Source organism: Saccopteryx bilineata, chromosome 4, assembly GCF_036850765.1.
Source record: "Saccopteryx bilineata isolate mSacBil1 chromosome 4, mSacBil1_pri_phased_curated, whole genome shotgun sequence".
NCBI lineage: Eukaryota > Metazoa > Chordata > Mammalia > Chiroptera > Emballonuridae > Saccopteryx > Saccopteryx bilineata.
The window spans coordinates 239,871,178-239,886,375 of record NC_089493.1 but is presented as its reverse complement, the minus strand read 5'-3'; the positions used below and the strand labels follow the sequence as shown (position 1 = coordinate 239,886,375).

Here is a 15,198-nt window from a genome sequence, read left to right as displayed (position 1 = left end):
ATTTGAAATATGATAAGCTCTCGATTCATTGTCTCAAGTTTTTTATATTTGAATCAAAGAACTTTTTTACTTACTAATTCTTATTAATATTATTTATATATTTGTTCTTTTATAGTCTTACTTAAATTTTTGTTGTTACACTCAACTTACTGATCTTTTGGTAGAAACATATGTCAGAGAAGCCTGGAGTTAGATATTGTAATTTTTTTGTTTTTTTAAAATTTATTATAAAAATTAGTTATTATTATTATTTTAGCAAGAGAGATAGAGACAGAGAGACAGAAGGGAGAGAAATGAGAAGCATCAACTTGTAGTTGCAGCACTTTAGTTCACTGATTACTTCTCATATGTGCCTTAACCCAGGAGCTCCAGCTGAGCCAGTGACCGCTTGCTCAAGCCCGTATCATTGGGCTCAAGTTAGCAACCTTGGGCTTCAAGCCAGTGACAATGGGATGATGTCAATGATCCCACGCTTAAGCCAGAGACCCGCACTCAAGCTGGTGAGCCTGTGCTCAAGCCGGATAAGCCCCTGCACCCCTCAAGCTGGCAACCTCAGGATTTCGAATGTGGATCCTCAGCGTTGCAGGTGACACTCTTTCCACTGTGCCACCACCTGGTCAGGCTGAACTAATTTGTTTTGTGGGGGTGGGTGCCTTGAGGATGTGGAACTCAAGGATTTTTTTTTAAAGGAAATAAATCTTTAGAAGAGGGTGCAAATTACCTGCTAGGAAAAATAGTTTTGAATTCACACACACACACACACACACACACACACACACACAAACACACACAAAATTAAGAGGGAAAGAGTTACAGAGATTTCCCATATACTCCCTTCCGCTGTACACGCATAGCCTCCCCCTTTATCAAGATCCCCAACCAGAGTGGATCTACATCTGTTATAACTGAACTTACACTGACACATTATAATCACTCAATGTCCATAATTTCGAGTTTGTTATTGGTGCTGCACAGTCTGTGGGGTTGGATTAATACTTTCTGCTTTAACTATAAAACTATGCTACAAAATCACAAGACTTATCTGGTGCTTATTATAACAGAAACAATTCAGAATTGATATATTTGAAGTTTACATCAGTTAAAATTTTTTTTGAAGTTCTTAACATTTTAAGGCAATTTACTTCACAAGGACAATTTCTGTGTTAACTTTAAATTTAATCAGAATTGCTCTTTTCTGTAGTAAAACACTTGTAAAAATTTGTGAAATATTTGAAGTTGCTTGCCAATTGGTAAACAAGGGTATTTTATAAGGATTTGAATTAAAAAATATTATTGGATAGTATCTTCAAAAATGGACGGTCTTTTGATTTTAAATTCGCCCCCTTGTGGTTAGTACATGCAAAACACCCTGGATGCTTTGTTTACCTCTATCAGGTACAGATGTTCTATGTAAAAGGAATCTTTGAAAAACTATTTAGTTAAAATATATAGCTACCTTTGTACAGAAAGTATACTGTTTTTATTTTTTATTTAGATATTTATCTGGGCGGGAGGGAGGCGAGGCTTTGGAGGAGGTACTGTATTTAGACACTGAGGGGACACTGAATCACTGTCACATCAATTCTCGCTGCAGCTACTGCCCCGATAGCTAACTAATGTATGTACAGGATTGAAACCGAATCATTACTATGTGCTTCACGATTGTATTTTAAAGCTAATAAAGGTCTTTCGCACATAATTGCTTCTATTCGTTCGAAACGGAACACAAATGCAGTGAAGGCGGGGAAAGGAAGGTGAACTTGCACTAACAGGTGCTTCCTTATTGGCTGAGCCTGGTCAGAAGACGCTGAAAGAGCAACATTCCAGTTGTAACAGCGGCTTCAGCGTCCTTAGCAACCAGACTTGGGCCCCAGCGACCTCAAGCGTCGCGGTGAGTGTACTGTACTAGGTCTTCCTTCTGTCAACACTTAATTCAGAAGAGGCAACTTGTCTTGCTGAACAATTATCAAGTCCTTCTGTAGTTGGTGAATTTTTCCCTTCATCTCTTTCTCTCAAAAATTCGAAGTGGGTGTGTTTGTGGGGTGGGTGCCTTGAGGATGTGGAACTCAAGGATTCTTTTTTTTAAAGGAAATAAATCTTTAGAAGAGGGTGCAAGTTATCTGCTAGGAAAAATATCTAGGTGGAGGAAAGGTGATGGTAGGATTCCCTTATTTACCTTATCTCAACAATGTGTTGAATGAATTATATCTTGTTGATGGTCTTCAGACACATTATCCTGTGTTCCTTAAGATTCTAGTCTAAATTTGTATTCCCTAATGTAGGTCACCTATCCAAAGGCTTGCTATAATTTTAACATGGTCTAGTTCTCAGAAATTGTTTCTTATAGGGTATTTTTCTAAGCTTGTTTTAACTGGAGCTTAAAAAAGACACCAGGGATTAATGTTAAAACCACTTTTTTTTCCTGTTTTTAAATTCTGGGTCTATGCCAGATGGCAAATAAACTGCCAAGTACCCAGACAGCTTGCTGAAGCCATTTCATCTGCTGAAACATATCTCTTCAATGTGGAAATGTTCTTTGTTTTGATGCTCCACATAAACCTTTACGTTCAAGGTGAGTACTAGATTTTTATTTCAATAAGAACTATTCCACATGAACATTTGAGATCTTGGTAAATAATGCTGTATTCTTTTGAACATCTGATTCATAATCCGAATCATTCATTATGATGATTAATTTGGTAAGTGTTCCTCTATTGAAGTTCATTGTTCATTCAGAACTTCTAGTAAAGTGCTTGTCACAACAAGTGTTTAATAAATACTTTGTGTAGTGTTATCAGCTGGAATTTCTCAGAATGTTTTGTGCTTATGATCTAGGATATAGCATTCTAAATATTTCTCAAATTTAGGAACAATTATATATTCTACTACCACTCAGAGAGATTTGCAGCACACAGGAGAATATGAACAGCTCTGAGATGTATGTTTTTTTTTGTTTGTTTGTTTTTTACAGAGACAGAGAGATGGACAGATAGGGACAGACAGACAGGAAGGGAGAGAGATGAGAAGCATCAGTTCTTCATTGCAGAACCTTAGTTGTTCATTGATTGCTTTCTCATATGTACCTTGATTGGGGAGTTACAGCAGACTGAGTGACCTCTTGCTCAATCCAGCAACTTTGGACTCAAGCTAGCAACCTTGGCTTTCAAGCCAGTGACCTTTGGGCTCAAGCCAGCGACCATGGGGTCATGTCTATGATCCTATGCTCAAGCCAGTGTCCCTGCCTGCACTCAAGCTGGTGAGCCCCCGCTCAAGTCGGATGAGCCCGTGCTCAAGCTGGCAACCTCTGGGTTTCAAACTTGGGTCCTCCGCTTCTCAGTCCGGCACTCTAACCATTGTGCAACTGCCTGATCAGGCAGCTCTGAGATGTCTTACAGTGTGCAAAAATTTTTCTTTAGTGAAATGTTTATATTTCACAACAAAGTTTTTAGGAAGTAATACATTCCTGGAATCAGCAATCCATAAAATACATTTTGGGAATTACTGTTCTAAACTAAATACTGTATTTTTAAAAAATTTTATTATTTACTGATTTTAGAGAGAGAGAAAGGGAGAAGGAGAGAGAAACATAGATCTGTTCCTGTTTGTGCCCTGGCCTTGACCAGGAATGGAACCTGCAACCTTTGTGCTTTGGGCTGAAACTCTGACCAACCGAACTATCTGGCCAGGGCTTAATATTGGACTCTTCATTTTTATTTATATTTTCATAAAACCAAATGGGTTCATTTCTTTCTAATGTAAAACTATATTTGCAGATGACCTGATGTTGCATATAGAAATATTAAGGAATCTACTAGCGAACTAGTCAGTCTAATAAAAAAGTTTAGCAAAGTTGCAGTATGTAAGATGTATATACAAAAATCAGTTTATAGTAGCCATTAACAAACTGAAAAGAAAATAAATTAAGAAAAAGTCCACTTAAAATAGCATCAAAAAAGAATAACATATGAATACATTTAACAAGGACAGTATAAAACATACTTTGAAAATTACAAAACATTGAAAGATATTAAAGAAGGCAAAATAAATGAAAAAATATCCTATGTTCATGGATAAGAATACCTAGTATTGTTAAGATGGCAATGCTCCACAAATTGATCTACAGATTCAATACAATCTTGATTGAAATTCTAGCTGATCTCTGTAGACATTGATAAGTTGGTTCTAAAATTCACATGGCAATTCTATCTTAGACCTGGAATAGAAAAATGAAATGCAAATTTGGAACAACTCACATTACTCAATTTCAAAAATTACTATTGAGTAACAGAAATCAAGACTATAGTACTGGAGTGAAGACAGACATATACATCAATAAAATAGAATTAAGAATCTAGAAGTAAACCTTCATATTTATGGTGAATTGCTTTTTGGTAAAGGTGCTAAAAATTCAATGAAGAAAAAAGAGTTCTCAACAAATGGTCCTTGAACAATTGGCTATCCATATACAAAAGAATGAAATTGGAACCCTATATCATACCATATACAAATATTAACTCAAATGGTTCAAAAACTTAAATATAAGAGCTAAAACTGTAAAACCCTTAGAATAAAACAGGCACAAATCTTTCTGACATGAATTTAGGCAGTGGCTTCTTAGGTATGACAACAAAAGCACATATAATCAAAGAAAAAATAAACCCAATGCACTTCATCAAAATTATACACATAGCGCTTTTCAAAGCATATCATCAAAAAAGTAAAAATCATACATCTGAAAAAGGATTTATAGCTAGAACATATAAAAACCATCTGTTAAAGAACAACAAGCAATTGAGTAAATTTGAAGATCTAATTGGCTTTTTTTATACAGATATTTAGATATTTTATATTATAAAGCTTTTTAAATTTCCACAGCCAATCCAAATATACTGCTCCCAAAAATGAGGGGATGTTTCAAAGTGAATATGAAGTGATAAAATATCCTCTAATATTTGTGAGCAGAATTAGGGGATATTTTAAAATGAATATGAAGCAATAAAATATCCGTTAATTTTATGAGCAGTGTATTCAATGTTCAGTTCTTCATCCCATCTAGCATCTAGAAAGGAGCTTTGAGGAGAGGAGTTATACCAAAAAAAAAAAAGGTTTATCTAGACATAAGGGTGGGGCAAGGGAGCTATTAAAAAAGAAAAAAAGGATTTGGGGATTTTGTAGTCGGGACATCTTCTTTTAAAGGGAGAGGAATACACAGGATTTTTATCATGTAGATTGCCTCCTCTACTGGGGTGTTGTGATGGACAGGGCCCATGTGACAGATTACCTCATTGATATTGACCATAAAATTCAAGATTAGTTGATTAAGGTTACATTTCTGAAAATGTTTGAAACACCAATCAGGTGAGGAATTAAATCTAGGTTTGGTATCATGGACTTTAGCAGAAGTGACTCCATTTTGTGCCTGCTGTTTTCTCTTTAACACATTGCAACTCAATAATAAAAAGACAACGTGATTAAAAATGGGCAGAGGATCCGAATAGACATTTCTTCAAAAGATATATACAAATGTCTAATAAGCACATGGAAATATGATTAACATCATTAGCCACTAGAGAAATTAAAATCAAAACCACTTTATACCTGTTTGGATATCTATAATAAAAAAGGTAAGTATTAGAGAGGATCTGGAGACATTGGAGCCTTTATACACTGCTGGTAAGAATGTAAAACTGTGGCAGCTAGTTCACAGTTAAGACATATTTATAATTTTATTTATAGAACTTTCATGGCCACATGTGTTTATCACTAATGTCACCTTGTACATGTGTATGTGAGATTGTGGGATGGGAGAAGAGATACTGAAAACATTACTTTTTATTAGAAGTCCAGGAAAGGATGCAGAAAGCAGTCTTTGAGAAAAATAAATTTTACAAGTTTCTTTTAGTACAGATCGTCTGCGATGTCTTCATGTACCTGGTATGAAGTGGTCATTCAGCTACTATGTCAACCACCTGTCTAGCTCTTCAGACTTCCTTGTTTGATTAGTCATACATAGATAAAATGTGTATATTCTTCATACAATGTGAACATTAAATTTTTAAAATTACTGCCCAGTTTATCCTATGGCATTATTACCCTAAGAGCAGCCAACCAGTGCTTAGGGTCCTCAAAACCTGTGGGCTGCCTTTTCTCAGCCATGGTTAATGTTCTTCTAGGACATAACAACAGCACAGACCTGTTTCATCAGGTTCAAGAACGAGATTCTCATCAGATTTCACCCTAGAAAATTTATCAATGAATTTTTAGCAGATTTTTTATGCACATATTCAAATATTTTATACCATAAAGCTTCTTAAATTTCCACAGCCAATATGAATATTTACACTCATATTCAATGTTCAGTTCTTCATGATTCCTTTGCTCCTTCAAAAATGGCTTAAAGACTTTGATTTATGCTTGTTTTGAATTATAAAAGAACAATGAAAAAATTTATTTTGTTAAGTTCTTTCAAATTTTAAGTGTCCTGCTCATTAGATACAGATATTATCATTCTTTTTATTATTATTATTATTATTATTATTATTATTATTATTCAGTGGGAAGAGGGGAGGTAGAGAGACAGAATCCCACATGGGCACCAACTGGGATCCACCCTGTAAGCCCAGTAGGGGGTGATGCTCTGCCCATCTGGGATGTTGCTCCATTGCTCAGCTACCAAGCTCTTCTTAGTTCCTGATGCAGAGACCATGAAGTCATCCTCAGTACCTGAGGCCATGGGCTGCGGGCAGGGGGAGAGAAGCAAGAGGTGAAGGGGTGGAGAAGCAGATGAGTGCTTCTCCTGTGTGCTCTGATTGAGAATTGAACCCGGGACATCCACATGCTGAGCCAACACTACCACTGAGCAAATCGGCCAGGGCCAAGATATTGTTGTTCTTTGAACTCAAAGCCAACACAAAAAATTCTGTTGTGACAGATAGGTGTAAAACTTATCTTATCCATTTTTGAATTTAAATAGACTATTCTTTAGGTCTCATCATATCGATCAAATATTTCTCTTGGGTAATTTTTCCCCCCTAAAATTACCTGGAGTCCTGTCATGGAATTCAACATTTTGAAATGTGGTAGTATTGGTTTATAGGCTAGTCCTTTTTCTCTAGATTATAATTTCTTAAGGGAAGGGACACTATTTTAATCATTTTTACATTTCTCAAACATAAATAGGATACTCAAACATCATTAGCACTTCTACATTGTGAGAACTGTACCAAAGTGAATTTCCTAAATGACAACCACTTTAAAAAAATAACGTGGTACTGTTTGGTAGTGCTAAATATAAAATAGTCAAAAACCTTTTTTCATTTCTAGTTTATACAGGTATGTGTGTGTGTGGTTTTCTTTATTTCATACTGTATGTTGAGTATTGTAAATAAATCAAATGTCCTGACACTCATCATAAGCCCAATAAATGAATTCATGGACAGTTCCTTTACATATCATTCATCACGTTGTAGTTTGCATCAAAGTCAAATGGCTTCCTATGTGGTATCATCCCAAATAAAGAGGAAACTGGGGCAAGCTCAAATGAACAGAAAATAAGTTTATTCAGAAATAGCAAAGAAATGGCAATTTTGGAAATGCAAACTGTAGCAAGCTACAGGGGAGTCTGTTGATCACTTAGAGTGGGGTGTATTTATGGACAAAGAGTGGAGGAGTCAGGAGTAAGTTCATTGGACCGAGGATGGTGAGAGATTCTTGGAGGATGTTCATTTATCAGCAGATAAGTTCCATTTTTTTGTAAATCAAGCATTTATGGGGAATCAATCCCTCAGTTCTTAAGTGTCATTTTCCTGAAGGCACATGCATGAGATTTTCTCCTCTCCATATTCTCCAGTTTCATTTTAGATTGAAATCCTTCCAGTGAGAAAAAGAGATTTGAGTTATAACAAGACTTTATCATTGAAGTATCACTCATTGCAATTTTCCTGTATAAATGAGTAATTGATGAGAGAAATGGAAATAGCTCCTGTTTAAACTTTAATGGTACTTTTAATTCATTTTCCTCATTGTCCAAGGCTTTCTAAATCATCTGTAGATACTTTAACACTTCTGTTTTCAGTATTTTGAATATTGCTATTTTATTTTATTTATTTATTTTTATTAAATGAGAGTGGGGAGGCAGAGACAGACTCCAGCATGTGCCCTGACTGGGGTCCACCCAGCAAGATCCCTACTGGGCAATGCTTTGCCCATCCAGGGCCACTGCTATGTTGCTTGGCAACTGAGCCATTTTAGTGCCTGAAGGGAGGCCATGGAGCCATCCTCAGCGCCTGGGGCCAACTTGCTCAAACCAAGCCATGACTGCAGAAGTGGAAGAAAGAGAGACAGAAAAAGAGAGAGAGCAAGGAGGGGGTCAGCGAAGCAGATGGTCACTTCTCCAGTGTGCCTTGACCGGGAATCAAAGCTGGTACTTCTACACACTGGGCCAACACTCTACCACTGAGCCAACTGGCCAGAGCCTGAACATTGCTATATTATATTAATTATTAAATATTTATACTTATTATTTCTGGGAAAATTGAAGTTATTTTATTTACTATTACAAAGTAAAAATACATGTAGTAGTCATGAGTCATAGTTGATAGACTTATATGTGTACAAAAAGCATTTCTATACTTACTTTAAATTGACTATGTATTCCCCAAGCCTCTGTTCTGCTTGACTGCTTGTATAGTAAGAGATAGTTTTGGTTAGGCCTGTCTTTGCTTGTAGTTTTCCAAAGTCCTGAATGTTTATGTATCCATAAAACATTGGAGGGCAACTATGGGCATTGGGTCAATTGTCACACTTATATGGTCTTTTCTGTTTGGACATAGCTCTTCTGGGCCACAACTAGGCCTGGACAAGAGCTATGCTATGAGATCTGCTATGGCATGGAGTTCAATATATCAAAATGCAGTGCCCAGACATTCTTCCCTGGTACTGTCACCTCCAGAGGAAGAGGATGCTGCAACAGAGGAGATGGCTCTGAATAACCTCTGTTACCTTTCAGTCCCAGGAAACATCTTTGTCTCTACAATCCTGGAATCTTTTTCTCCCTACATGGCACCTAGGGTCATCTTTTCAATGAGATAAATTTGTTTTTTGTTTTTGTTTTCTTAATATGGGGAGGATCCAGTGACTTCAGGCATTTTCAGCTTTCTGCCTTATAGAAATTAAGACAAGAAAGGAAGAAAGCCTGTATGAGAAGTACAATAGAAACCAAAAGAGAGAGGAGGTCTTAAAAATCTATGTAAACTTTCATCCACAGGAGACATTCATGGTATCCCATCACTCATTCTTCTCTTTTACAAACTAAACATTTTTCATCTTCTAGCTATTTCCAGAGGAGCTGTGGTTTTATATTTTCTCACTTTTCTCCCCATGCTACCTGGTAAAATAGTCCAATCATTTTTTTGTTTGTTTGTTTTTGTTCTCAATATGAGGCTCCTGAAATGGGTGAGAGAATCCCATTTCCAACATATTTTGGCTAAAAGGTTTGCAATTAAAATTTAAAACTGATACATATAGTTTAAATTTTTAATGGCAAATTAAATAATGAGCTATTTAAAAAAAAAACACAGTAGATAAAATATAAACCATATATTCAAACTGTATGCCCCAGCAATATGACTAGTTCTTTCTGAGTTTGGATTTTATTGCTAACAGTAAGAATGTATCAGAGGGTCTTGAACAAGGGGGTGGGGACTGGAGAAGGGTAAAATGATCAGGTGATTTAAGTTTGGAAAAGTGACTCTAGCAGTCATATAAAAGATGAGACGAGAAGAAGACAGATCAGGAGACTGGAAGATAAGAAGTTATTGTATTAATCTAGGACAAAGATAATGGCATCCTGACTGAGGAGAATGGCAGAAAGATAAAAAGGAGATTTTATTAACAGAGCTCCTTTGAAGATGGAAATCAATAGCACACAACAACAATAGTGCCTCCTCAATAATTTGATGCTACGTGAACCGGTGAACAACCTGAAGCAAGGTGAGCTCTGACGATGACCGTGAAAGGAAGATTTAGATGGAGCCTTGGTTTCTTATGACCCTGAAGCTGCCAAACTGACCCTAAATTGTCTAGGTTTGAACTTAATATTTTTTTTAACATTAGAAATAAATACACTTTTATCTTGGTAAGAAATTGTCATTTTTTTTTTAAAGCTTAGTCTTAATTTATTTTTCCAGGAACAAAGAGAGTCAGAGAGAGGGATAGACAGGGACAGACAGACAGGAACAGAGAGAGATGAGAAGCGTCAATCATCAGTTTCTTGCTGCAACACCTTAGTTGTTCATTGATTGCTTTCTCATATTTGCCTTGACTGGGGGTCTACAGCAGACCGAGTAACCCCTTGCACGAGCCAGTGACCCTGGGAACAAGCTGGCGAGCTTTTTTGCTTAAGCCAGATGAGCCTGCGCTCAAGCTGGAGACCTCGGGGTCTCGAACCTGGGTCCTTCCGCATCCCAGTCCGATGCTCCATCCACTGTGCCACTGCCTGGTCAGGCGAAATTGTCATTTTTACTTCGGTTTTATGTCACTAACATAATTCTAACAAAATATATTCTTTTATAATCTTATTTTTATTGAGGCAAAATTTGCATTGTGAAATGTATAAATGTTCATTGTCCAATTTAATGAGTATGTTTAATGTCCAATTCAATGAATATCTATTGCTAGTAACAACCACTCTAAAACTTTGTAAGTTAAATAGTTTTTTGTATGCAGTTGAGGTTGAGCAATTCTTATTTAGGGTTTCTCCTGTGATTTCAGTTAGATACGAGCTGAAACTAATTATTTGAAGGTTTGACTGGGCCCCACTGTACAGAATAACAGTCATACTACTAATAATAAGAGTCATGGGAAGTTTGGATCCTACAGTCCATTTAACAACAACAACAATAGCAATTCCTTGTTGATGGTTTTAGGTTTTGGGCTCTACTGAGAGAATTTGATGAATAATATTCTTATAAAAAGACAATACTTTTTTGTGAAAGCTCAGAACATTTTTAGATTTTCTATTTTGAGTATTTTTGGTGGGAGAGGAAGTCATTTAAAATCTTACTTTTTTTTGTTTATTTACCCTACTGAGGGTTTAATTCCAATAGCTCTTTAGGAGACCGTTCTGAAGACATTCATATTTTCTTTTTGGAAATTTGAGATTATTTGGATACTGCTTCTGTGACTCTTAGTCAAGAGCAATCTTAACCAATAAAATACATTTGGTAGTCATACTGTCTCTTTTGTATATTAAAATATTATTTGAACAATGTTTCACAAACTAGTGTTGGTCAAGCACTTTTACTCTCAAGATAAGTAATCCCAAAATAAGCCAGAAATCAAGAGTAAGCATAAAGAAATTTACAATAATTTGACGTTTTCTAACTATCTTATCTGGGAAAGTCTTATGAGCAGGATTTTGTAGAACTTGCATGTTGAGCAGATGGTCCAAAGATCTACCCCTTTCACCGGCAGATGTGAAAAAAACAAACTCTTGAATATATTAATTCAATATGGGAAAACTTGTATTTTATGTTAAAGTTAGGCCCATTCCGAATGACATCCCTATACATAGCTCAGTGTCGCTACTGACTTAAAACTATATTTGCTTTACATTCTAATGGGTATAGTCTACGGCCATACCACCCTGAATGTGCCCGATCTCGTCTGATCTCGGAAGCTAAGCAGGGTTGGGCCTGGTTAGTACTTGGATGGGAGACATTCTAATGGGTATAGATTATTAGAAGCAGGCCTTGCTATAACCAACAGCCATAGATAATGTTGTTTGATATTTTGTGCTGGATATTTTCCCAATACCCCTCCAGATCCACTTTCTATACTTCTGTACTCTTGCCTTGTACCTTCTGGCTTTCAGTTTTGTTTAGCTCAACAATCTTCAACCTTTGCCATCTCATGGCTCATGGCACACATTACTAAAATATTGCAGCACACCAAAAAAAAACAACTCTATTTTTTGCCTATCTGACAAAAGATAGATATAATTTTAATTCAATCACTGGATGGCTATTGTTGTATTGGCTTTGGTCATCTTTTTATTTGACAGTCTAAGGTAGAAGAGGTCAGGGCCACTGACTAAATAGTCAGGTACTGCATGTTTTAAATTTTTTTGTGGCACACAGGTTGGAAATCACTGGTGTGGCTAGCCAGTGGCAAGCACAGGCAGACAACTAGAGTGGAGTCCTGACAGTGCTAATGGTTTACCCCCTTCTTGCCAGCCCTTGAGAACTACACCATCTCAGATTTTCTTTTCTTTTTTTCATTTAAATAACTGCCCACGTCATTGGAAAATGTCCGTTTATTCAGTTACTCCATCTAAGTGTGTCATCTGTCTCTGCTAGAACCTTGACTGATATAATGACAAGTGTTAAAAATTAGCTGTCTTAAAAATGAAATGAAAAATAATTCAATATAATTCTGACTATCCATTTTGTTACTTCATTTTGCTGTTAAAATATTCCAATAAACACAAATAATGTGCCTTAGTTTTGGTCTTACATCCATAAAATATGCTCAGACATGCCTGAAAAGACAGGAGACATAAAAAGGAATTTATAAGTAACCTTAAAAATCAGAAAGCATAGTAATCTAATAATGATCACAAGCACTTATATTAAACTTGTTATAAATCAGGCTTTATTCTAAGCAATGTAGATATATGAACCTGTTTATGTCTTATAGAAACTTGATAAAAGTACTATTTCCTTTGTACAGGAGAGGAGCTCAGGCACAGAACAGTTAAGTAAATCAGTTTTTCTGGTTGTATTCTTTTAACTACGGTGCCATGCTGTTCTTTCAATGGTTTTGCTAATTGATGAGCTATAATAAAGACTAAATATTATATGAAAGGGTAATTTTATAGTGGTAATAAGAGAAGGAATATGGGTGTTTGATTCAAAGTTGGGTTTGACTCCTAGGTCTGACAGTTTAAATTTAAATACTTCCTTAATATAATTTCATGCTTAAACCTGATTTTCCTTCTTGCCACCTCTTCCCTATAAGTAATAAATTTTCATGAAATGTACTATTTGGCCCAGGCCAGTTGGCTCAGCAGTAGACCATTGGCGAGGCGTGTGGATATCCCGGGTTCTATTCCTGGTCAGGGGACACAGGAGAAGCAACCATCTGCTTCTCCACTTTTCCCCCTCCCTCTTCTCTCTCTTTCTCTCTCTCTCTCTCCAACTTCCACAGCCATGGCTCCAGCAAGTTGGCCCTGGGTGCTGAGGATGGCCTTGCTTCAGATGCTAACATAGCTCAATTGCTGAACAACAGAGTAGACCCAGTTGGGCAGAGCATTGCAAGATAAGGGGCTTGCCGGATGGATTCTGGTCCTGGCACATGTATGCATCTGTCTCTCTGCCTCCCTACCTCCCTACCTCTCACTTAATTATAAAAAAAAAAAAGGAAAGAAAGAAATATACTATTTGGTACTAAGAATATATTTGTATTCTAATACACAATTTAATATTTCTCTTTAGGTTTATGATCCATGAATATGCCTGTTAAGAAATCACCTGTGATTAATCCACTTGGAGTAATAGCTCCCTCTTATTATGAAAAACTCTTGAGACTTAATTTGCAAAACTTAAGGAAAAAAAGGAGTGCAAAATCAAAGTAAGTTAAAAAAAAATTCCTATTATTGAAGGAGCAGACTCATATATATTGTAGAATTTAGAAAGTACACATAATTGTGAGCAATAAATATAACTAAGATTAAAAATCTTAAACATTGCTATTTTTTAAATAAATAGCTTCATTATTTTAGTCATTTCCCTTTTTTAAATTTAAAAATATTTTTAGATTTTTTATTTATTGATTTTTGAAGAAGTGGGGAGAGAGGGGAGAATAAGAAAGAGGGGGAAGAAATGGGAAGCATCTACTAGTTGCTTCCTGTATGTGTCTTGACCGGGCCAAGCCCAGGGATTCAAACTGGCAACCTCAGCATTCCAGATCAACACTTTTTATCCACTGCACCACCACAGGTCTGACAATATAGTCATTTCCAAAATTTTGAATTCTATATGTTTGTTTAAAATAATCAATTTTTTACAATTATATATGTATTTTAAGTTGCCATAATAATCCATGAAATGCATGAGAAAGCATTTAATAACTACTATATTGTGAAGCATGAAGCCACAACAGAAAGGTTTTCTGCATCAAATTATTGCCTTGGAATGAAATTTGTAAAATGAAGTTACTAGATCAAAGTTTGTTAATAATTTTAAAATTGTGTGTGATTAAAAAATTAAAAAGTTAAAAAGTAATAGAATATATAATAAAACTTACATATTGACATATTATGTTTATTTCAAATAATTTTCTTTAATAAAGAATAGATCAACTGATCAACTTGAAGCTTTTTGACCACATGCCCTCCCAACTATAATGTGGCATTTATCATTTCAGTTCAGAAAAGTATTTACCATGTGAATCTAAATATAATTATACCTTTACATAAATTACACACAGAGGTAAATTATAACACATTTATCTGTGACTTGATTTTAAAAAAATTAACGTTATGTTTTGAATTTAATCCATATTGATAATTATGTATTTTCTTCATTAACTTTAGCAGCTGCATAATTTTCTAATAAAATGAATTCTTATTTTACTTACCTTACTTTCCAAATTTTGCCATAAAATTAATACTATATTGAAAATATTGTCTATTTCTTCTTGTATACCTGTAATGTTTCTTTGGAGTGTATTGGTTATGCCTTGCTTTTTAAATTTAAATTTAGACTATTGCTCTCCAAAGTATCTAAATTAATTTACATTTTCTTTACCAGTACTATGTGAAAGTCTCACTTTCCCCGTTTTCACCAACACCTGGTATTGTCAGACTTCTTAATATTTGCTCTTAGGTCAAAAGTGGTACTACTTGCCTGGTAACTAATATTTTTAAATTCCTGATAAATAATGAGACTGAGCATCTTTTAATGTCTGTTGCCATTAGAATTACTTCTATTAATGATCTGTTCATATGTTTGACCAATTTACTTTTGTGTTGTCTATTTTAAATTGATATTTGATATTCTTAAATATTTATTATGAATTCTTCCAATTTGGCTTGTCTTTTAACTTTATTAGTGTGGTGCCTTTCATCATAAAGAAGTCTTAAAAATTAATATAGTTATTATGCTTTTAAGATTTATTCAAGGTGTTTAGTTTAAGTAT

General features: G+C 35.4%; 1 protein-coding gene across 1 annotated transcript in view; it reads left to right on the top strand.

Moving 5' to 3' along the window:
- The first annotated feature begins 1,965 nt into the window (after positions 1-1,965).
- TMEM232 (transmembrane protein 232) overlaps positions 1,966-15,198 on the top strand; it is a 222,839-nt gene continuing 209,606 nt past the window's right edge. Inside the window, exons 1-3 of the mRNA XM_066277857.1 lie at positions 1,966-1,985; positions 2,451-2,572; positions 13,494-13,629. Coding sequence (XP_066133954.1) covers positions 13,505-13,629 — 125 coding nt within the window. The 5' untranslated portion in view covers positions 1,966-1,985; positions 2,451-2,572; positions 13,494-13,504. The remainder of the gene's footprint in view (positions 1,986-2,450; positions 2,573-13,493; positions 13,630-15,198) is intronic.